The 23,152-nt window shown below is 51.4% G+C and overlaps 1 protein-coding gene across 16 annotated transcripts in view; it reads left to right on the top strand.

Annotated features, from left to right (window-relative positions):
- Positions 1 to 23,152, top strand: part of ATP2B2 (ATPase plasma membrane Ca2+ transporting 2) — a 205,256-nt gene that overhangs the window by 110,220 nt on the left and 71,884 nt on the right. For 9 of the 16 annotated variants that reach the window (XM_059663562.1, XM_059663577.1, XM_059663565.1 and 6 more), the window contains exons 4-8: positions 4,111 to 4,368; positions 5,368 to 5,493; positions 18,155 to 18,280; positions 19,920 to 19,952; positions 21,088 to 21,147. In XM_059663562.1, coding sequence (XP_059519545.1) covers positions 4,111 to 4,368; positions 5,368 to 5,493; positions 18,155 to 18,280; positions 19,920 to 19,952; positions 21,088 to 21,147 — 603 coding nt within the window. The remainder of the gene's footprint in view (positions 1 to 4,110; positions 4,369 to 5,367; positions 5,494 to 18,154; positions 18,281 to 19,919; positions 19,953 to 21,087; positions 21,148 to 23,152) is intronic. The other 7 variants (XM_059663572.1, XM_059663569.1, XM_059663567.1 and 4 more) reach the window with 2 other exon arrangements.

The raw sequence follows: 23,152 nt of genomic DNA, 5'->3' as shown, positions 1-23,152 counted from the left end.
CCAGAGAGGCCATGTGCATTCTCCGAGGTCACACAGAATGAAGCCACACCTTAGAAAAGCTCAGGTCCAGGGAAAGAAGCTGCAGATTCCATAGACCCTGTGGTCACAATCTCTAGGTCCTATTTCTGCCCCAGTCTGAGGGGACCTAGAGGAGGTCTCAGTGAGGCCTGCCCACTCTCTTCTTCCTTCCTGTTCCTGGTCTCTTCCCCCTAATGCACCAGGGGCAGCAGGCGTTGTTCCCAGAGTCCAGCAGCTCCCGGTGGCTAAAGACCTAACCCAGAGATCCAGACCCCACTTTCTGGCCATTCCCAGGCACGATGTAACCATCTGACAGTTGTCAGAAGGAAATTAAAGCGAATTTGCTGGCAGAGTGAGTGCTCACTCTGATGGGCCCAGAGGGCTCCTTGGTGTCGAATCAGCAAGAGCAGCAGGCAGGACTGGGAGTCAAGGCAATGGGGTGTGAATCCCACTCAACCGCCATGCCTGGTTTCCAGAAGCCAGTCCAAGGAGAGCAACTCATGAAAAGAGGGAGAGAACCAATACTTATTGTGTGCCATGTGCCAGGCCCTTACTAGGTCCAGGTCGCACAAATTCCCTGGGGTCATCGCACTTTACAGCTGTCCAAACTGAGGCTCAAAGAGGCCAAGTACTTCCTCTTGGTCACACAGCAGGGCCTGGACTTGAAGCCAGGTCTTTCCACCTGAAGGCTTTCCATTGTCCTGGGATGTTTCCAAGTGTCTTGAATGCTTCAATAACTAATCGGGGGGGGGGGGGGGGATAACGAGGCACACAACAGGGAAAGAACAGCCTTCCCCATGTATAGAGCATGTAGCAGGGGCAGGGAATAACAAAAGCCCTGTAAAGTGAAGCACTGGTCTCTGTATCTCAAGTCACTCCCCTGAAGTTCAAGAGAACGCATTTCCATATACCGGGTTTCTATTTAGCAAGGTTCACTCGTGTTTTCCAGCTTTTTTTGGGGGGGGGAGGTGGGGGGGTAATTGGTGTCATTCATGGTGGTAGAGGGAACTCTAGTTCCCCTCCTCCTGCCATCACGTGGTCTGGAATGTAGCTGGATCCCCTCTGTAACGCGGGGCTCGCGGCTCCATTCAGGCTGGCTGTGGGACTGGACTGTAATAATGTGTGCCAATGCTGAGCAACGGGAAGCAGCAGCTTTAACTGAGCCGTTACTGTGTGCACACTGCAATAGCTGCTTTACATAAAGGCTCACCCTGAGTCCTCCCAACCCCCTAGGAGGGAGTGCCTGTCAGTGCCCTCATTCTGCAGATGAGAAAACCCAGGCACAGTGGTTCAGTAGCTAGCTCCTGGGCACAGAGCAGTTAAGTAGTACAGCTGGGATTTGAACTCAGGGCTGGCCCCATGTCCGTTATCTGCATGATAACGAGTATCATTACAACCAAAAGCTGATCCAATTAAACAGTTTAAAATAGCTAGAAAAGCTTTGAAATTCCCAAAGGAAAAAGGTAGCTTTGAGAACCTCATACAACGATGTGATTGTTAACTAGCCTGTGCAGAATGGCTGGTGACACACACTGCCCAGCCACAGTGATTCTATACCATCCCAGCCTGGACACACCAGCTGAGCCTGGACCCTCCCAGGAGCTGGGAGCTAAAAAAAAAACAACAACTCCCTGGTACCACTTGGCCTTTCTGTCATGTTGTTTCTGTCCCCTGGCTTTCCCAGAGGCTCCTGCTGGGGTCTCCTAAAACTGCTGTTCCGCCCTGGCCGGTGTGGCTCAGTTAGTTGGGCGTCGTCCCGTGCACCAAAAGATTGCTGGCTCCATTCCCAGTCAAGGGCACATGCCTAGGTTGCGGGCTCAATTGCCGGTAAGGGGCATGCAGAGGTAGCCAATCAATGTTTGGCTTCACATCGATGTTTCTTTCTCTCTCTCTCTCCCTCTCCCTTCCTCCCTCTCTAAAAATCAATAAAAAGTATTTTTTAAAAACCTGTTGTTCTCTCGCCCTGGCCAGAGTGACTTAATGGTTAGAGTATTGGCCTGAGCACCAGAGAGTCACCAGAGAGTTTGATTCCCAGTCAAGGGAATGTGCCTGGGTTGCAGGTTTGATCCCCCAGGGCACATGTAGGAGGCAACCAATCCATGTGTCTCTCTCACATCAATGTTTTTCTCTCTCTCCTCCTCCCCGCTCCCTTCCACCCTCTCTAAAAATCAGTGGGGAAAAATAACCTCCCATGAGGATTAACCAAAAACAACAACAAAAACTGCTGTTCTCTCTTCCTGGGGATTGAATTGACTTCCATACAATTGGCCATAGATCTATGGCAATGTTTTCTACTTTTCCACATGAGGCCAGCAAGTGGCAGAGAAGGCACTAGGCTCAGGGACAGTGGGCAAGGCAGGTCCAGTGTCAGATCCTAGGCTCAGGCCTGGATTCAAACTCCAGATCTGCTGTGTGACCCCAGGTGAGTTACTGTCCCTCTCTGAACTGCTTCCCTTTTTTCAGCCAGCTTGATGATTGAAGTGAGTGCTTGGCATATAGCAGGTCTTGCAAATAGCCCAGTCGCCTGCCCAACCCCCATGGAAGAGAACTACCCTGAGTTTTCCAGGAGTGGATGGTCAGACATGGAAAGGGCCGTTCTCTACCCCCACCCTTTTCCCCAGTGGAAAAAGGAGCTAGTCCTGGCTGCAGCAATCACGTTGGCCGTGTCACCTCACCCCTCTGGGTCTCAGTTTCCTCAGCTGTCAATGGGGGAACTCACTGTCTGGATCCTATGGGGAAGCAGAAGACAGTGTGTGAGGAAGGGCTAGGCAAGGCCCTCGCACTCAGCACCATGTGGACAGGACCTGCCTTTGAGTCTGAGGCCTTTGCATTAAATATGTGTGGTGTTTTTTCATTTTCTTTTTCACATGGTGGGCCTAGCAGGCCTCAAGCAATTTGAGGGCCCAGACTGGGAGGTTCAACAGGGCAAGGGTGTGAGGTGTAGGTCACACAGAGGCTCAGATGGAATGTGGGTATCCTCACTGTGTGGTTGGGGCTCAGATCCAACAAAGGCCGAGTAAGAACCTCCTGTGACTGAGCACAGGCCGGAGCATCCACCTTCTTTTCCTTGAGCCCAGAAGGTAGTCTCAGTGAACCCCAGTTTGCAGATGGGGATGCTGCAGCTCAGGAAGAACAGTGATTTACCCAGGTTAGTTCAGGGACAGCAGTGCAATTAGAGCCAGCTCGTCAGAGGGCAGGTCCAGTGCTCTGGTTCCTACCCGCCAACCTAGAGACCTGCCTCGTGGTTGCTGGGAGAACAGAAGGAAAGGATAACAGCAAAACTGCATTTTAGACCCTAAAGCAAGCACAGTGTTGACTGGTCCCATTCTGTTACAGCCTCACTTTTTCTCGTTTCTCGTTAAGCAGGCCTCTCTTTTGTGCCAGGTCTGTGCTGGAGATGCCATGGACCTCACCTCATTAAATTCCAGCCCTCAGAGTGGTCCCCAAGATAAGGAATATATTCCTACTTTATAGATAAGAAAACTGAGGTTCAGAGAGGTGAAGTCATTACCCAAGATCTCACAGCTAGAACAAAGGCAGAAAACCAAAGTAGCTAAGACAGTAGGCTCTGAAGTCAGATATCCTAGCTCCCCACTTGCCCTTCCTAGCTTAGACAAGTCTTGTGGCTTCTCTAAGAAACCTCAGCTTCCACATCTGTGAAATGGGCAGAGTGAGTGCTCTGAGATGATGTGTGTGAAGCCCTTTGCACAGGGCTTGGCACCCAGATGCATGGAATAAATTATTCATGATTATATGATTATCAACATTTTTTGCTTGGCAGAGCTGGGATTTAAAGCCAGACCACTTGAGGCCCCATCTGCTCAATGGTCGGCAAACTGCGACTCGGCAAACCGCGGCTCGCGAGCCACATGCGGCTCTTTGGCCCCTTGAGTGTGGCTCTTCCACAAGATACCGACTTCTGCGCATGGGCCACGAAGTTTCAATCGCACTGTACGTGCGCGCCCACACGTGGTATTTTGTGGAAGAGCCACACTCAAGGGGCCAAAGAGCTGCATGTGGCTCGCGCACCGAGGTTTGCCAACCACGGGCCTAGCTGATCCCACACCATCTGCTTCCTTCTATTCTCTGCAGGATGCGCCACAGCCCAGGCTGGGTCTGAGGATGAAGGGGAGGCAGAGGCAGGCTGGATTGAGGGGGCTGCCATCCTCCTCTCAGTCATCTGTGTGGTCCTGGTCACGGCCTTCAATGATTGGAGCAAAGAGAAGCAGTTCCGGGGCCTGCAGAGCCGCATTGAGCAGGAGCAGAAGTTCACCGTGATCCGGGCTGGCCAGGTGGTCCAGATTCCTGTGGCCGAGATTGTGGTTGGGGACATCGCCCAAATAAAATATGGTAAGTGTCCCAGCCACAGAGCTACTTGCTAGAGCTGGAGCAGAGATGGGACAGGCCGAGCAGACCCAAAGAGGCTGGCCCAGGGAAGCGGGAGGGCCCCTGAAGGCTGATCCCAAGCCAAGATGTCTTCTGGGATCCTTTGGAAGTAGAAGGCTACTTCCTGGAGGGAGTAGATTTCAGAATTGATTTAACTCAGAAATGGAAAATACTTGGCACATGCGTCACCACTCTCAATACCTGCAGACATTACTAATCAGTCACAGCTCAGGGCCTCCATACAGCCTCAGAAGCCTTCTCAACACAATACTTCAAGGACTACTAATACTCGGAACGGGTTTATGGGATGAAGTCCATTTCCTATCCCTGATTTGGCTATTGATGGATGGTTGTTGGGCCAGATGCGGTGATGGGGAGTGGACATAGATGAGTGAACATTCTAAGCCTGTGATACTACCTTGGAGAAAGTGGGCAAGCTGGTGCCAAAGGAGTTTAGATGAGTATGTCCTTGGGAAAGTAGAGGCAGAAGATGGAAGCGAGATTGGAGTGTACTCCTCCTCACTTAGCCCTCGGAGGTTTGGTTTCCTCTAATAATGTGACTGTCCTGAGTCTCCTCTGCCTAGCCCAGATGGACTGACTAGTCCCTTTCAAAAGAATTCCTCAAATCATAGTTGAAACCAGAGAATGAATTGTTGAGAAAACTAGGCCTCAAGACCACACCAGGCCAAGAAAAGCACTTAATAAACTAAAGAACATGCCTGCCTGAACTAGGATTGTTGGGCCCAACCTCAGCCCCCGCAGCCTGTACCATTCACTTCGACTCCAGTCTTCAGCTGCCTATTTTGGCCTGTGATGGGCGCCGTGTTGGTTCCTGCACCCTGGGAGCTCTAGGCAGCTGGTCCCAATAGTGAACCTTCCCTTATAATCCTAACTTCTGGGGACTATTCCAGCCTCTTCCGCCACCTGAGACCCTGCTGACTCCCTTGACCTTCCTCCCATCAGGTGATCTCCTCCCTGCTGATGGCCTCTTCATCCAGGGCAATGACCTCAAGATCGATGAAAGCTCCTTGACAGGAGAGTCTGACCAGGTGCGCAAGTCCGTGGACAAGGACCCCATGCTGCTGTCAGGTGAGCTGCAGCCCAACAGTGGGCTCACTCCCATTGCTGGTTTCTGTCCCCTTCATGAGGCTGGAGGGTCTTGGAGACTGGTCCTTGGCTCCAAATCTCTGGCCAGCTCAGCTCCAAGTGAGAACTTCCTCTCTTTTCCCCAGCAAACATGCATTGAGCCTCCTGGGCTCTCAGCACTGCTTTAGGGATACCACAGTGAATAGAATCGATAAAGAATCTCTGCCCTCAGGTAACTTACCTTCTAGTGATTTAGTTTTCTGAAAAGTCAAACATTGAAGCCCATTCTTATCAGGATGAGAAAGAATCAGCCAGGTGACAATTGTTTTGTTTTGTTTTGTTTTGTTTTGTTTTGTTTTGTTTAATCCTCACCTGAGGATATTTTTCCATTGATTTTAGAGTGAATGGGAGATAGAGGGGAAGACAGAGAAAAATATCTATGTGAGAGAAACACATCAATTGGTTGCCTCCTGCACGCCCAGACCAGGGCCGGGGTCAGGAAGGAGCCTGCAACCAAGATGCCCTTGACTGGAATTGAACCCAGGACCCTTCGATTCCAGGACCCTTGGCCCAGGCTCATGGGAAAAGACAGTGAGCCAAACTAGCTAGGGCTGGGTGCTAAACAAATAGGAAGGGATGAGGCAGATGAGGTCTCAGTCCTGAGGAGCTATGGTGTAGTGAGGAGAGATAGGCACTGGGAAAATTCCAGGTGGTGGTAGGTGTGTGGTAAAAATAAAGCAGGACAAGGGGAGGCAGGTGGGGGCCATGTGTGAGCTGAGGTGTCAATGATGAGCAGGAGCTGGCCTTGTGACTATCCAGGGAAAGTGTACTAGGCAGAAGGAACAGCATGTGCAAAAGCCCAGTGGCAGGATTGTGCTGGAGGACTGTGAACAAGATGGAGATGTGGAGGGGCCAGATGTCAGGCCTCATGGGCATGGTCAGGAGTTTGGAAATGTGTTGTGTAATGAGGATTCTCTGGAATGGTTTTAAACAGTGAACTGAACACATTTACTTTTTTAAAATCTCACTCTGGCTGCTGCAGGGGGCAAGACAGGAAGCAAGGAGACCATGCAGAGGTAAGGCACCAGCCAGGTGACCACCCTCCCTCCAACAGGAACACCCAAAAGGCCTTATGGTCCAGCAGAGCTCACCAAGTAGCCTCTGATCAGCTACTTTGGGCCTGGCCCTGGACTAAGCAGTGGGACCCATCTCTGGCTTCAGGAGCCTCCAGCCCAGATAGGCTGGGATAAGCAGACCAGCAAACAACTAATTCCACACTGGAGGAGTGAGGACGGTGTACAAAAGCCAAGAAGGGAACAGAGGGAGAGGTGGAATTGAGCTGGGTTTTAAAGCATGGGTAGCAGCCCACCAAACAGAGTTTTGGATGAAGGGCCCTCCTAGCAGAGGCAAACATTTGAAAGGCACAGAGGTTTGAAGGCGTGTATGTCATCCTTGAAATACAAGGTCCCTGCCCTCCTGTAGCTTAGACTCCAAGAGACAGACAATGAAGCAAGCAAGCACATATATAACGTAATTTCAGATAGTGATAAATCAGTGATAGTGATAATTGTGCCATGGTAATGAACTAGAGACCCAGAGGAAAGGACAGGAATCTTAGCTGGTCAGGGAAGGCATATCTGAGGGGATTGCATTGGAGCTAAAACTGGAACTGTGACAAGAAAGAGCATTATAGGCAGAGGGATAGCAAGTGCAAAGGCCCTGGGGTCTGACTGAGAGATGGAAATCCTCAAATGCTGTCTTGGTTAGCAGAGAGGGGAGCATTCTTGGGAGCCATGGCCAGGTATGTCAAGTGGGTCATCTGGGTCAGTGGAAATTGAGGGGAGGTTCTGGGCCTGAGTGGATGGGTTGTGTCTGTACCTCTAGTCCATGAGAAGCCTCATAATTGGGGAGGGGTAATAGGTTGTCTCCGAGGAACTGGATGTCCCAGAGACCATCCAGAGAGCTTACCAGGGGTGGGCAAACTTTTCGACTCGAGGGCCACAATGGGTTCTTAAACTGGACTGGAGGGCCGGAACAAAAGCATGGATGGAGTGTTTGTGTGAACTAATATAAATTCAAAGTAAACATCATTACATAAAAGGGTACGGTCTTTTTTTTTTTTTTTTTTTTTTTTTTTTAGTTTTATTCATTTCAAACGGGCCGGATCCGGCCCGCGGGCCGTAGTTTGCCCACGGCTGGCTTAGACCCATAGGCCCTTGGAGACTTGGCAGTGATCTCTGCCTTCAGTGGGGAAGAATAGGGGACTAGGGACAGACAGAAGCATTCCAGGTCTTAACAAGAATCTGGGAGAGCCCTGTGAAGCTCAAACTGGTGGGATCACAGTAGGGTCAGCACTGGTAGTCAGCTCGGGAATGGGTGGTCTCTGAGCACTGGGAGATGAGAGGCTCAAGTTGAACCAATTGCTTTAGTCTCAACCTGTACAACTGGCTGAAAGCCTAGCTATGAACTTGGCTCTGAGCCTTTGGATGTCAAGAGACAGCAGCCACGGTCTCCCATGATGTCCTTGTGGACAAGATGGAGAAGGCTGTGCCAGAGGCCAGGAGATTTTGGCCAGTTTGTGCTGATTCTTGGATTGCGGTTATCTGGTTTCTAGTGGCCTTCCCTGGAGCTCTGTCCTGTCACAATATGGAAAGTGTGCCGTCAAGTTCACAGAGACCACCAGCCCAGGGAGCATGGCAAAAAGAAAGCAAGAGTCAGGACCCACAGAGATCACCAGAGTGCAGGGCGAATTAGACGGAAGGAAATGGAGCTTGCCTGCATGCAGCAGTGCTCACATTCAGAAACACAATTGCATGGGGGAAGGAGAAGCAAGTGGCTTGGCCCTGGCTCATGGGAAAAGACAGGGAGAAAGTGGCATCATTGGCCCAACAGAAAGTAATCTAACTGGGGAGAGACTTCTGTTGCAGAAGAACCATTCTAGGACAAAAGAGGCTGCCTGTAAGGTAATGAGTTCCCTGTCACCGATTGGAACTTAGGGCCACATGGCCCTGTGGCTCTGGTTCCAACCTCTGGTACCAGAGAGGTGAGCATTCTTGGGAGTAGTGGCCTGGACAGGCTGTGGGTGGGAGTGGTATAGAGAAGGCCCACCCACTGAAGGGACACTGCATTCAGTGCCCCTTCTAGCCATGAAAGTCACGGATTCACCACACCCTGCTCACCCTGTACCTCTGCCACAAACCCACCTGGCTCCATTCCTGTGCCCTGCCTCTGCGGAAGCTGTTCCCTCCTCCTAATGGCCCTCCTCCTCCCTTTCACATTGCTCATTTAACTTCGGCCCATCTGCGTGGGCTTACCTCCTTCACAGAGCCTGCTCTGAGCACCACCTCCGGCAGTCGCTCCCATACCACCTGGGGTCCTCATGTCAGCCTGTGACATCCACTCTGTGCACAGCCTTGGAATGTTGATTGAGTTTTTTTCTGCACAAACTGTCTCAAATGAAATAAAGAGCAAAACCCATCCACACTCCTGCCACCCAGACAGATCTAATGGGTCTCACTTTTATGGGCTTCTTCCATCTTTGGCCGTATACAGATAGAAGACACCAGGACAGACACACAGGTGGTACGCTTCTATTTCGGTCCTCTCACCCGAACAGATCCAAGCAGGCGGGAGCCCAAGCCTGAGGTTCTCAGGAGGTTATGCCCAGCTCCACCCCTGGGCCCTGCACACCTCAGGGCTCAGGCACTGCCTGCCAGAGTGAGGAGAGAGGCTGCATTGTAGAAAGAGCAGAGTTGAGCCAGGCTGAGCCAGATCCGGGATCTGGAATGAACTCTCTGCGTGGCCTCAGGCAAGTTACTTCACTTTTATTGTCCCCTGTGAGGACAGTAGGGGTGTCCTGGTGTAGGATATAGTGGAGCCCTACCTAGCATAGGGATGCTCATGCTGGGTTGGTTCCCTTTCCGGTTCCTAGGATGGAACCTGGACTTGGGGGCAAAATAGTCTTGGATTCCAATCCCGGCTCTGCCCCTTATTGTCTGGGAGACCCTGGACAAGCTTCCTAGCCTTTCTGAGCCTCCATTTCCTCACTTGTAAAATGGGAGCGTAGCCCCAGCTCATAAGATTGTGTCAAAGCATCCACTTTCCTCTCTCTCATTCATCTCAACTGTCTACCCTTGCCCTCTCTCTGGACTGCCCACCTTCTCTCCACCATCTCCCTCCTCCCACCTTCGGCCTGCAGGAGCCTGCTTCCTCTAGTTGGGGTTTCCCTGACGCTCCCTCCCCAGTGCTGTAAATTCTGGATCACTGCCATTTGGATGCTCATTTTTGCGCATGACCAGACACCTCAGACCCTGTCCCTGTGCTGGGAGGCCTTGCTGGGCCTTCTGGTCAGATGACCCTCAGGGAACACAGAGGGACCAGGATAGGGGTGCCTGCGGGGTCCTTGTGGTAGTGCAGAACCCCCCTTGTGGTATTTGGCACACTGTGTCAGCCTAGAGCAGCAGTTCTCGACCTGTGGGTCGCGACCCCTTTGGCGGTCGAACGACCCTTTCACAGGGGTTGCCTAAGACCATCCTGCATATCAGATATTTACATTACGATTCATAACAGTAGCAACATTACAGTTATGAATAATAATTTTATGGTTGGGTCACAACATGAGGAGCTGTATTTAAAGGGCCAGAAGGTTGAGAACCACTGGCCTAGAGGAAGGCCAAGGACACTCCAGTTCTGAGTCAGTTGGCCCAGCCATGTCTGGCTTGTGATCCTGCACAGGTCACTTCATCTCTTGGAGCCTCCATGTTTGTGTCCGTACAATGGGGAAGCCGGTGGGCACCCCCCTCCCCCCACCGCGCCTACCCAACAGGGTTGTTGTAGAAACCACATGCACAGACGGATGTGACTGTCCTTTGTAAATGGTGCTGTGTGAGGTGCTATGTGAGGAATAAGAGCAGCGTTTGGAGACAGAACACTCAGGTTCTAGCCCTCCATCAAGCTTTGGCTTTGACCTCTGCCCCCCAGGACCCCAGTCTCCTCATCTATTACCCAGCAGCATCTACTCTGATGTCCCCAGTGCTCCAGGCACAAAGGAAATCAAAAAGGCCTGGAGCTCCTTCCCCAGGACGGCCAGGCAATCCCCAGCCCGTGTCCGGTTCTTCAGACCAGGCAGAGTAGAAACAGTCAGGAATCACAGGCTCACTGGTCCCTGGGTCCAGGCAGCGGGGTGGGGGCGCCAAACCAGAGCACAGCTGCTTCCAACTGCTGCCTACAGAAGTGCCCCTCAGTGCGGCTGCTGAGTTCCCTGTGCAAGTGGAGCCTCCCAATGTTTAAATGTTGGCAAGAAATCCCTATTCTTTTCAAGCCTGTGTGGATCAAGCAACAGATGGGCGGGCCCTAGAGCACAAACTCTGACCTGGGCCCATTTCTTTTGTTTTAATTTTTTATTTTAAGATAATGTCAAACTTTCAGAAAACTTGCAAGAACAGCACAAAGAATGCGTACGTGCCCTTCCCTCTGACTCCACTGTGATTACCGTTCTGCCCGGTCTGCTCTCTCGGGAGCCTCCCTCTTCCTGCTCACGCACGTGATTGCCCTGGCCCCCTTCACATTTCAGTCTCTGCCCTAAGAAAAGGTGTTCTCGTGTGTAACCACAGCACAGCTGTCAATTCAGGAAAGTCGGCATGGATGCAGTACTGCAACCTAAGATACTGTCCATATTCATGTTTGCCTACTGTCCCCACGGCATTCTCCAACTGGGACCCAGTGCAGGGCATGTGTGGCATTTAGGTGTCCTGCCCCTTCGGCCTCCTTTAACACGGAGCACCGTTCACGGAAGGCCAGTGGTTTTGAACCCTCCTGGGTCATGAACTCTGGTGACAGTCCCATGGAAACAGTGACCCCTCTTATGAGAAATAAATACCTAGACTTGTGACTTTGCAACTTTTCAGGGGATTCACAGACCCCTAGAGAACCTAGTTTTGTCTTGATTTGCAGCTGGGGAAACTGAGGCCCAGAGCAGGAGTGTAAGGCCCCACAGAGGGGAAGGCCAGAGAGAGACCCCAACCCTCTAGCCCCCCAGCCCTGTACTCCTGCAGCCCCCATGAGTGAGCTCTCCTCCAAGGGCCCCGTGACCTCTGTTACCCAGCAGCATGGCCTGTTTGAAATGTCTTATGGTAAATTCCTTCGGGAAGCCAACAACTAGGTGCCATCAGTGTGGCCATGGAAGGGCCAGGGGACCAGGGTGAGGGCTAGTCCTCAAAAGCAGCAGGGTCTGGCTCCAGCAGGCCCATTAGCTCTGTCCCCTACAGGACCCCCCAGCCTCCTCCATCACCACTGGAGCCAGAGTGTTAACAGCACGAGGTTGCACAGGACATCAGCAAACCCTCTTGGGCCTGCTGCCCACCCTGCCCATCGAGTGGTAGGCCAAGCATGGAGAGCCACACCTGCCACCACTGCTGCCGCCTCCGGGAGCCTAGGACGATATCATGATGCTGGAAGGCCCAGTCTGCTGCTCGGCCCGTGCTCTCTCCATTACACTACCCTGCCTCTTCTCCATGAGAGGCAGTGGGGTGTAGTGGATAGAGCATGGGTTCAAGTCCCGGCTCCATCGCTCACAGCTGTGTGACCCTGGGCAGAGAGGCCACAGGTGGGTGGAGGGGCTTGGGGGGTTGTGCTTGCACCAGAACCTACCTCACCGAGCTGTTGTGAGGGAGACAGGCTCACGGGCACTAAAGCACTTTGCCAACTGTCTAGTGCTCTGTAAGTGTGCGTTATTACTGTTAGCAACGGGGCTGGGAATCATAGCTTTGCTTGGTGTTTGTGCCTAGAGGCAGATGATAATCCCCAGAAATGTCTTCCCTTCTTTTTTCACATCTCTACCCCCAGAAAGAGACCTTTTGGAAGGTATGACCTCACGCCTCTTCCTGTCCAGAGAGAGGCCTGGGAAGTCAAAACTGGGAGAGCGAAGAGCAGTGGGTTCAAGCCCTAACCTATGCCTCAGGTGCTGTGCAACCACAATCAGACATTTGCCTTTTCTGGGCTCAAAAGCTGCATTTTGTAAAACTAGGCCTCTCCAGCTCTGCAAACAAGGGCTCAGTGTACCCCATTTGCCACTGCATGAGGCTTTGGCCCCAAGACAGCTAACACCTGGACCAGGTCAGGTGGGGGCCATTTCCTACTGCTCATAGCAAGTCTCAGGTAGAGATGAGCTTCGAGCCTGCAGTCGGGAAGGTTGTGGCCTGCCCTCTGCTACCAGGTTAAAGGTAAGGTTCCAGTGAGATAGGACAGGCTGTCCAGTTGGCAGAAGCCACAGTGTTCCCTGGCCCTGAGCTCCTTTCTCTCTGACAGACGGACAGGAGCTGGATGGCTGACCCAGCTCCCCCACCGCTCTCCTGCCTTCCAACTCTGCCATAAGCCTTCCCGGCAAGGTGGGAAAACAGAGACTAGAGCCCCACCCTCACTCCACCCCAGCTCTGCCCTCTCAGCTGAATGTGGAGATGACCTCTTGAGGCAGCTTTCCTGTCTGTGAAATGGGAGGGAGATGATGATTACTCACAGAGGGACTGTGAGAGCCGGGAGGAGAAAGCAGCTCAGATAGTAATTGACACACAGTGAACCAGCTCAGTAAAGATTAGTTCCCTTTTTCCCTCACCCGGTGGCTCCCTGCTAAACACCAAGCAAACCCCAATTCTGCAGCCCTCACACAGGCTCCATGTCCTGCTTCCCTCCCACTCCTCCCTTCACGAGCCCAGCTGATCCACTGCCGTCGCCTGTCCCACCTCCCACCTTTGCCTGGGCTGTGCACCCTGCCAGGACACGGGGCCCTTGGATCTCTGCTGTCTTGTGCTGTTATTGATCTGTGTGTCTGTCTGCTCCCCTCAAACCCAGCGGGACTGTGAGCTCCTGGAGGGCAGGGATCACAAGAGACCCTCCCTTCCAGCCCCAGAGTCTAACACAGAGTTGGCACTCCACCATATCTGTCCATCAAATGAAAAGTGTGGCCTGGCAGGAGGCTTCTCGTTTGGTCATCTATTCACACAAGGCTCTGATGGCCCCATCTTAACTGAGATCCAAACTTTCCAAGATGTAGCCTTTTAATGGAGGCTGCCCTACCCCGGCCAGGGATGGCCCTAGTCTCCAGGAACCAGGGGACCCAGAATTCATCACTGAGAGGTGAGACCTAAGCCAGGCCTCCCCATTTTTCAGAGAACAAAGAGAGGAGAGGGCTGGCCTCAGGCCACACAGCAAATCAGAAGCAAACACAGTCTGGTTCCCAGGTCCCCTACTCCTTAGCCCAGGGCTCACTTCACCCACCCCCACCACGTTTATATATCCCGAAGGGCTCCATGGGGGCTTCGATGAGGTGGGAGCTACAGGATAGTGCCCAAGAGACCACGGACAGTGAAGTCTTGGTGCAAGGCCCTGCGGGGCCCCCACACCCAAAGGGTTCTCACCTTGGCCCCTACCCAAAGACCCTGTAGTTTTCCTTTGAGAGATTTAGTCATCCAACCTTTTATTTGAATGCCTGTGGTTCTGCCATTACAGCCACAGACTTTGGGGTTAAGCATTGCCCTCTGTAGAGGATCCTGGAACTGGGGTACGACAGTGTAGGGGGAATGACCTGGTACACTCAATTCTTCCTCTGGCAGAAGGGGCAGCCAAGCCCTGAGGTCCTTGTAGGAGAGAGATCCTGGTAGAAGAGAAGGAACTGAGGGGAGGAAGTTTTGGATGAGAGGTAGAGGAAGAGCATTCAGTAACTGTAAGCAAAGGGGGTGGGGGACTGGACACAAGGCCCAGTGAGCTATGCACACTCCCAAGGCAGAGGCCACGGGGCAGGAATCAGTGGTCAAGGGCCAGAAGAAGGCCGGGGTCTAAAACAGGGGGTACTGACCAAATTTGGACTTTAGGGCATTTTGGAGGGTGTCTGAGCTGAGGGACAGTGGTCAGAGCTGAAGCTGGGGCACAGAACGAGGGAGGGCCAGAAGGAGAGGTTGATGTCCCAGCTACTGCTGGGGCCTGAAGGACCACCTGGGTCTCATCTGAGGCTGGGCAGGGGGCTGTGCCTTCATGTTGTCCCCTGAGTTATGGCCAGAGGTCACCTCCCTGGCTTCCTCTTCCTTCCTCCCTCCTCCCTGCCTCCCAGTGCAAAGCCGCCAGCTCCCTGCAGTGATGGGAGTGATTAGATTAGAAGGTGATTTTGGGGTCTGATTATCTTGGGTGGAAATTGGCCCCCTGTGTCTTTTTCCATCCCACCTAGAGCTGGGAGGTGGGGAGCAGTATTTCCATTGCCACCCAGGCAGAACAGACTTTCACAAATGTGTTTAAGACCAGGGTGCGAAAACCTTGTTTCCGGGAGGGACAGATGACAAAGAAGATAGTCTCTATCCACTTCAGACAGGAAAGTTCAAAGCCTGGCTCTGCCCCTCACCAGCTGTGACCCTGGGCAAGCAACTTCTCCCTGAACCTCAGTTTCCTCCTCCATAAACTGAGGGTCAGTGTGAGGACTCAGAAATGACTGCTGTGAGGGGCTTAGCACACTGCCTGCACAGAGCAGGTGTCCTCCAGAAGGTAGTGCCGGTACCAGCAGTGCTGTCTGCACTCTGAATGCATGAAGTGTGTTCCTCCCTCACCTTTAAAGGTCTACAATGACCCCACCCCCACATGACCTCTCTGGGCCTCAGTTTCCTTATCTGTCTGACACTGCTGGCATTTAACAACCCCTGCTGACAGCCCACACACAAGCTGAGCTGGTGCACCACAAAGCATTTTAGCAGCAAGTCATCATATTATCCAGGGACCCGTTACTGGGCCCTGGTTCTCCCTCTTTGTGCTTCTTAGGGGCTAGTTAGGTTGCAGGGTCTGGCCTGTGAGAGAAAGACACCAGGCCTGGGATGGTTGGCCTAGAATCAGTGTCCAAGCTCATTCTGTGGTCCTCACTGTTCCCTGACCAAAAAAGCATTGTCCTTCTGTCCTGGGAATGGGCAAGGAGCCAGCAGAAGAGCTCATGCCTGAGGATCTGGGTTCTGTTACAGATTGCCAGGTTTCATGCCCCCCTGGGAACCTCATGACTTAGTTTACCCACTCATGGATAGACACACTGACCTTTCCCTGCCTTAAAGGAACTTCCTGGAGTGTGTTTGTCTGCACTTTAAGATCCTAAGATACTGGAAGCCAAGGCTAGAACACCACACGCATGCACACACATTCGCACATGCACACAGAAACACGCACAATCTCACGATTGTTTAGATCCTGGGAGGAAAGGGAAGGAGTGGGTGAAACATCTTGGAAAGTAGAAATAGATTTCCTAGCTTTAAGGGAAGTACTTCCAGTCCTGACTCAGAACTTCTTGACACTTATTTTAGATACAATTCTAATGAGTTTGTTGACTTAGACTTCAAATCTGAAGCAAATTGGAAAACGAGGAGAAGGCTGTTAGAGGCAAGTTACCCTGATAATGGGGAGAAGAGGCAATCAATCTTGAGAGGAAAGAAGGGAAAACTCTAAAAAGCAGAACTGGATTCAAGAAGCAAGTCATCAGGGCTGTTTAGTGTTGGGGGTCAGCACCCATGGCCATTGGGCCCCTCAAACACTGTCTTGCAAACTCAACATAGTCCTTACTGTGCAGCCTGAGGACGGCCCAAGACTGCTCCAGGCCAGGACTGCATCTGACTTCTCTATTGAAGAAAGAAGCATGTGCTGCATTGTAGAGAGCGTTCTACCCAGAGCAGTAAAAGTTAAAATCAGGAAAAAAATGGGCACCTGACTATTCTTTACTAAAGAGAGTGGCCACTGGCAGGACCAAGGGGGCCTCCCCAGGTGTGTCCTGAGCCTATGCAGGGGACACCACTCCAGCCCAGTCAGCTGCAGGTGCCAGCTCTCTATTTGTGAGTGGCCCATCTGTTCTGAGAAAGCTGCAGGGCCCAGGATCTATGTGTTTCCAACGCCACTGAGGATAAAGGGCCAGCAGCCTCCGGATGTCAGGCCTGGGCTGTTGTAGCTGCTGCTCATTTCCTGTACCGGGTCCCAGTGCCTTCGCTAGGGTCACCTTGTTTCCTCAGAGAGGCCACAGCTTCAGTGGTTTCCCTTTTCCCCCCATACTCTTCCAATTTTTTATCATGGTAAAATACACATAACATAAAATTGACCATTTTAACAATTGTTACGTGTACAGTTCCATGACTTCCTAGTGTGTTCATATTGTTGTGCAGCCATCACCACCATCCATCTCCAAAACTTTTTCATCTTGTAAAACTGAAACTGTCCACATTAAACACTATCTCCCCATGCCCCCAGCAACCAGTATCCTACGCTTTCTGTCTCTGAATCTGGGGCCTCATGTAAATGGAATCGAACAGTATTTGTCTTTCTGTGACTGGTGTATTTCATTTAGAATTGTGTCCTCTAGGCTGATCCATGTGGTAGCATGTTTCAGAACTCCCTTCCCTTTTAAGACTGAATAATATTTTATTATATAGATATACCTCTCTTGCAGGGGGTTTACCTTTGCATTTTATCCTCATTTTGCAGGAGACTTCCTAAGTGGTCTTGGACAAGTTATTCCCTGACCTGTACAGTGGAGGGGCCTGCCTTACACTAGCAACAAGACACTCCAGTCAAACAAAAGCTGACACAGAAACCCCAAAGATAAATAAAAATGGAGACACTCTGACCAAAGGCCTCTCAACACCACCACCACCCCACCCCCCCACCCCCCCACCCTCCCCCCGCAGCTGTTCTTGCTGCCCTCTGAAAAAATTCCAGGGCCCTTTGAAACCCAGTTTTAAAAAATCTAAAATTCCAGGAAAGAGGTTCTTAACTTTTCTTAACTCCTGGGGAAGTCTGGTGTCATCATGTGCCACCCCTACTCGGAATTATACTTTGAAATGCATAAAGCAAAATATTCTGGGTGACAAAGGAATACAGTGAGATTGAAGGAATTAAAGTAATAAAATGCATGGTATAGTGATGCATGAGTTTCTTCATTAGCACACTGCATAACAAGATCAGCAGTCAGTTTAATAACTGCCTTATTTGTAAAATAAGGGTGAGTATCATGATATCTGCAACAGCTGCCAAGCAATATGAAAAGAACCTGTGATTCTTGTAACATGTATGATGGTGTTGGGGTTTGTTGCCTACATTCATAATGGGAGGAAATGCTACATTTCAGCTAGATGTTTGTAAAACTAAAGATGTCATTATTTTCACCCAATTTTACAGAGTCCTGAATTCTTTTACCAGATCTTTAAAGAGAGGGTGGTGTCCACTTTAAGAAGTCCTGTAAAGGTCTTAGTTGGCATTTCTTTGCTGGTTATAGAATTAAGCAAAATGAGGTCTCATTCTAGATAAATCAATAAGAAAAAGAGAGAGTGGTCCCTGCTTGGCCTGTAAGGTTGAGAGAGGAGACGCGAAAGAGAGATAGAGGCAGAAGGGAATCTCCAAGAGAGCATGGCAGGTGATAGGCCTGAGCTGTCTGGAGGCCTAAGAACTGAGGTATAGCAGTATCTGAGCCCCAAGCCCATCACAGTGCTGTCCCAAAGTGAAATCATCCTAAAAGGTTCATAGTTTGAACCTTGACTATGGGCAGTACCATTGGACCTCAGCAGGCAAATTGCCAGCAGATTCTGGATGGAATTCCTTCCACTCTTTTGGGGAGGGGACTTGGTTCGTGCAATGGTAACTTGGATTCCATTCCCTTCTCCAGGGACCCATGTGATGGAGGGCTCTGGACGGATGGTGGTGACCGCTGTGGGTGTGAACTCTCAGACTGGCATTATCTTTACCTTGCTGGGAGCCGGTGGTGAGGAGGAAGAGAAGAAAGACAAGAAAGGTAAGCCCAACACCCCTTGTGGACCAGGAGAGGAGCTCTTAAGGCCACTTTTTTGTTGTTGAATCATTCACTCCACAAAATAGTTATTGAGTGCCTTTTATGTCCATGCCCTGTGCCAACAGCCACATCCTGCATCCTCAAGGCCCTGCTCATGCCAGGAGGGCTCTGTCTGTTCCATCTCCAGGGTCTTGTCCCAGTCTCTGTCTTGTCCAGTCATGTCATAGAAGCCCCTCCTTCTCCACCACTGGACCAGGCCAAGGATGCTGAGCATTTGTTGAGTCTCCAGCCTGAGGTGTAATTTGGTCCCATCTGCACCCCTCTCATCAAGTAGAAATCCCTACCTGGGAATATTTCTCCACTCTTTTCAACTCCACTGAGCAGAGTGGCAAACCCATTCATCATAGATTCTCCCCAGATATGGGCAGAGAAGCTTCTAGGGAAGGTGGTTCCAAGTCAACTACTATGAGCCCCTCTCAGATGCACCTGTCACTGCCACCTCACCTGGGTTCTGGCTCCTCCTCCCCCTGAAAACAAGTCCTTCTTCCCGGGGCCCTCCTCAGAGCACCAGGCTAGCAGCCTGGGCTACAGGTGCCTCTCAGAGGAGAAGAGGAATGCTTAGAAGGCATAAGAGCTCAGGCCTCTAGCCCTGGCTTGGCCGGCTCCTCACCCAACACTCACGCTTGGTCAGAACAGCTCCCTCTCACATCTTTAGTCTTTTGTCTTGTCTCCTTCCCCAAGCTCCAGAGGAGGGTCCCCAACACCCAAACTTTCTGAAGTCCAAGAGAAGGAGATGATAGCAGGTGACCTGTCCTTGGGCTCTAGGGGCAGCCCTGCTACCTCCAGTTCTCAAAGGTCAACCAGGCACAGAGCCTGGATGACAATCAAAAGTTATTTGTCCCCAAGGGTGAAACCCAGTTCCTAGTAGGGTTCCCTTAAGATTATGGCTTCCTCACCAATAGGGATAATGGAACTAAGGTGTGATCTGTGAAATCCATATCTGGAGAACAAAAGGAGAGCTCAGGTTGAAACTGAGAACAAAGTCCTGGCCAAGAGGCCCAAAGCATGTCAGAACAGTGTCCATGCAATGACATAGAAGCTGGCCTGCTGTGGCCCCAGGTTATAGGCAGTTGGGTAGATGTGGGCAGCTGGACAGGATGCAGCAACCTTTGACTATTTCCTTGGCCTCACTGGGGCCTGGGTTAGGGGCAGAAGCTCCTACAGGCCACACCTGTGCTTTTTAAAATGCCAGTAGGAAGACAGGCCTCTCCTGCCCCAAAACACAGGACAGAGTCTCTCACTCAACATTTACTTACACTCCAACGAAATGAGGGCATCGGTGTAGAGGGAAGAGGTGGGAGGTGGAGGCAACATGGCAGAGGAAGATGGGTACAGGCTTGCACCTTACATCCTCGTGAGCAGCACAGCTAGGGCTGGGCCCTCAGCACTGCCATCCCATCATCTCCATCAGGGACATTGCTTAAAGCCTGATAACTGTGAGTCCCCATGTCCAGATGACCTTGGTCATGCCAGGATGTGTGTGTGTGTGTGTGTGTGTGTGTGTGTGTGTGTGTGTGTGTGTGTACACAGATGAGGCTGTGTGCTTCTCCTTCATTAATATGTCTCAAAAATCATCACACAGGTGTGAAGAAGGGGGATGGCCTTCAGCTACCAGGTACAGTAAGACACCCTTCAGGGTAGATGGGGCTTTTAGAAATAGCAACAGCCTTTGACCACTGAGCCTGGGCCCTAGACACCAGCACACAGCTAGAGGAGGCTCCCTGACTGCAGGGGCACTGCCAGGCCCTCAGCTGTGCTCCCAGGTGATGGCAGTCCCACAGGAAAAGCCAGCACCTCATTCTACCTACTTGATCCTCCAGTGCATCATCCTGTGGGCCAATGCCAATGGCATCACCAATGTCTCCACCTGGGCCTCAGCCCCACACACATATATTCAGGGGCCCGTCACCATGGGACCCCCCACAATCCTGCTCCCCTGCATATCCCCACAGAGCCTGGCTGGCTTCCCCTAACCCCTGGTGTGTTCACTCCACCCAGCAGTCTTTTCCCTCTCCTTCCCACAGAACCTGTTACCCCACCCCAAGAAAAAAAACAACATCAGTGAATTTGACCATCTTGTATCATCTTTTAATTTCTAAATTAAGGGAAACTCGCTAGGACATTCAAACAGAATGTGACATGTTTGATTTCACCTTTTAAATGATGAGGACTGCTGATTAGGAAGGAGGAGGTGGCCATGGGTGGTGACCTGAGCTAAGGACGTGAATCCTGCTAAGTCACAGCCCTCAACAGATGTTTTGCTAGAACAAGGGATGGTGATCATAGCAATACCCATTCGGAATGGCCAGGGCCACAGTGCACCAGTTGTTGAATGTCTTGAATTGACTCAGTACCATTGGCCCCTCTGATGGGAAGCCAGAACCCCTCTCCTCATAGAACTCTAACGGGGATCCCTACCTGATTGGTTGAGCCAACTGGGTGCATCTGTCTAGACCTCACCACAGAACAGTGCCATCCCGCCTAACCACATTGATCATATTCCATGTTTTATTTCAATGACCCTCCATGCCTGAGTTTTTCCCCCCCTGACTTCTGTGGCATCTCTATGAGAACATTTCACCCCCACCCCTGAATTTGAGTTTCTTGATCTCCAACAGAGATTTTCTTTGAAAACTATAGTCATGTTACTTGCCACAAGTTGGTTCATGTCTTTATTGTTGTTGCTGTTCTGCATTGTTGCTTTTCTCCATTGTGACACACTGCATTTTCCATCCCTCCCACCCCCGCAGCGGCCGATGGTGCGGCAGGTTCAAATGCTGCAGATAGTGCAAATGCCAGCCTAGTCAATGGTACGTCTCCCGTGGCAAGCTCTCGGTCTCGGGTGGATGGGCGTCTTCTCCTCCACCCCCAACTTTGGGCTGGCCTCTTCCTATTCTGGACCCGCACAGATCTTGGATGTGCATGGACAGCTCTGGGACAGTCGTCCTCTCACATGGGGCAGGCGCTTAAGAGAGAAGCCACCACCGGGAATCAGCTCCACGCCCCCTTGCGGCACCAAAATGGCACTGGCTCCTGTGGGGCCTTTGACCCCCAGTGGAGCTCTGAAGAGGAACATGACTTTGGCTTCAGATTTGGCCCAAAGAAGCAATGTCCCACCTGCGTGGCCCTCTCCTAAGTACGTTCCTGGCCCCCGCTTTGGGAAGAAAGCCTGGGGTCAGGACCTGGGCTGAAGCTGGCGTCTGGGTCCTCAGTGAAGGCTCCAGTCCTCAACTCTAAAATTACCTCGAGGCTGGGGGATCCAGGCCAAGTTTCAGCTCTTTGGCCCCACCCCATAGCATGGCTGAGCCACCAATAGACATTTCTTCCTCTTCTCTTTCATGGAGCGAATGGGCAAGGGGTTCGCTTGGGCTCAGGCCTGGTCTGTCCCTCAGATGTGGACTGGCGTTTCTTGCTGTTGCCTGTGCTGGAGCATTTGTCCTGGGTCTGTGCATTCTGACCGGCCCCCTCGGGGAGGGAGCTGCCACTGTAGCTGGTCTGCGTCTTATCTCCTCGCACACAGGCAGGGAGGAGTTCCATGCACTTGCCTCCAAGCCTTTAGATGTCTTATGTCTCTACCCTCTCATCTTCAGAGCGGTGAAGCTTCTATTACTCAGACAAGTTCCTTGTTCCCAAATTAGGTAGCAGGAGAGTCGCCCAGGCTGTTTCTGAACTGCTGAGAGCTGTTAGGGCTCAGTCATGAAGCCAGTGCCCCAGCATCGCTGCATACCAGGCTGTGGGTTTCTTATCCATTGTATCATTTACTCCTCACCACTCCTGGAAAACATGGAGATCTTGTCCCACCTCATCTTGCCCCAGACCAAAAATGGAAGCACTTCATAGATGTCAGGGGCTGGGCAAGACACTTCTGCAAGCAGCGTCTTGCCAAGAAGGGCTAATTTGGGTGTGGGTCTATTTCAGGAGCAGGAGGAGAATGGAAGACAGCTTGGGTTGTGGGAGGTGTCATTCGTCAGGGAGGGGTGGTGAGGGATGACAGAGAGAAACGTAGGCAAACCCAAAGCCTAGGAGGGAAGGAAACAGGATGTGGCATCCTGCCTCCCCCAGGGTAATGAGCCTGCATCTGGGCTGGCCGGTTCCTAAAAAAGGGCACCTTCACTTCCAAACTATAGCAGAAACTCCAAGTACCCCAAGAAAAACTGCAGGAAAGATGGGGAACTGACATTTCTCCACCACGTAGGCACTTTGCAAGCATTTTATGCTTGCCATCTTATTTAACCCTCATGACAACCCTATGATACAGAGTTCATTATCCCACTTTAAAGATGAGGAAACTGAGGCTCAAGGAGATCAAGACCCTAGCCCAAGGTCACAGACCTAGAAAGTAACATTGCTGGGATTTGAACCCAGGCCTGGCTGGCTCTAAAGTGTGTGTTACTCTGCTGGATCCGGAATTTCCCGATGGAGTGTGTCTTGAAACTTCACAAGGATATTAAGAGATCTTTCCCCCCAAGAAAAAGATCCTGTGGTCAAAGATGTTTAAGAACCTCTGGATAGAAGTGGTGTCTTCCCTGGTGGCAGGACTCCTCACTGCCTTGAGTATGCTGGTGTGTAGTGGCGAGTTACAGAGCCATGCAGGAGTTCCCAGTCTGATTTGGCTGGAGGACATTTTCTGACTGAATCTGTGGGGTTGTTATGCCTGCATAATATACTTTGGGAAACAGTGCTCTAAGCCATTAAAATGCGACCAGAGGAACAGAAGGCTGGACATCTCCTAGAAGCTTGTTAGAAATGCATAATCTTGGGCCCCAACCCAGACCTACTGAATGAAAACCTGCATTCTGTCAAGCTCTCCAGGCT

This window comes from Myotis daubentonii, chromosome 14 (assembly GCF_963259705.1).
Source record: "Myotis daubentonii chromosome 14, mMyoDau2.1, whole genome shotgun sequence".
NCBI classification, from domain to species: domain Eukaryota; kingdom Metazoa; phylum Chordata; class Mammalia; order Chiroptera; family Vespertilionidae; genus Myotis; species Myotis daubentonii.
Note: the sequence above shows the minus strand (reverse complement) of the source record. Positions and strands in the feature narration are given on the sequence as shown.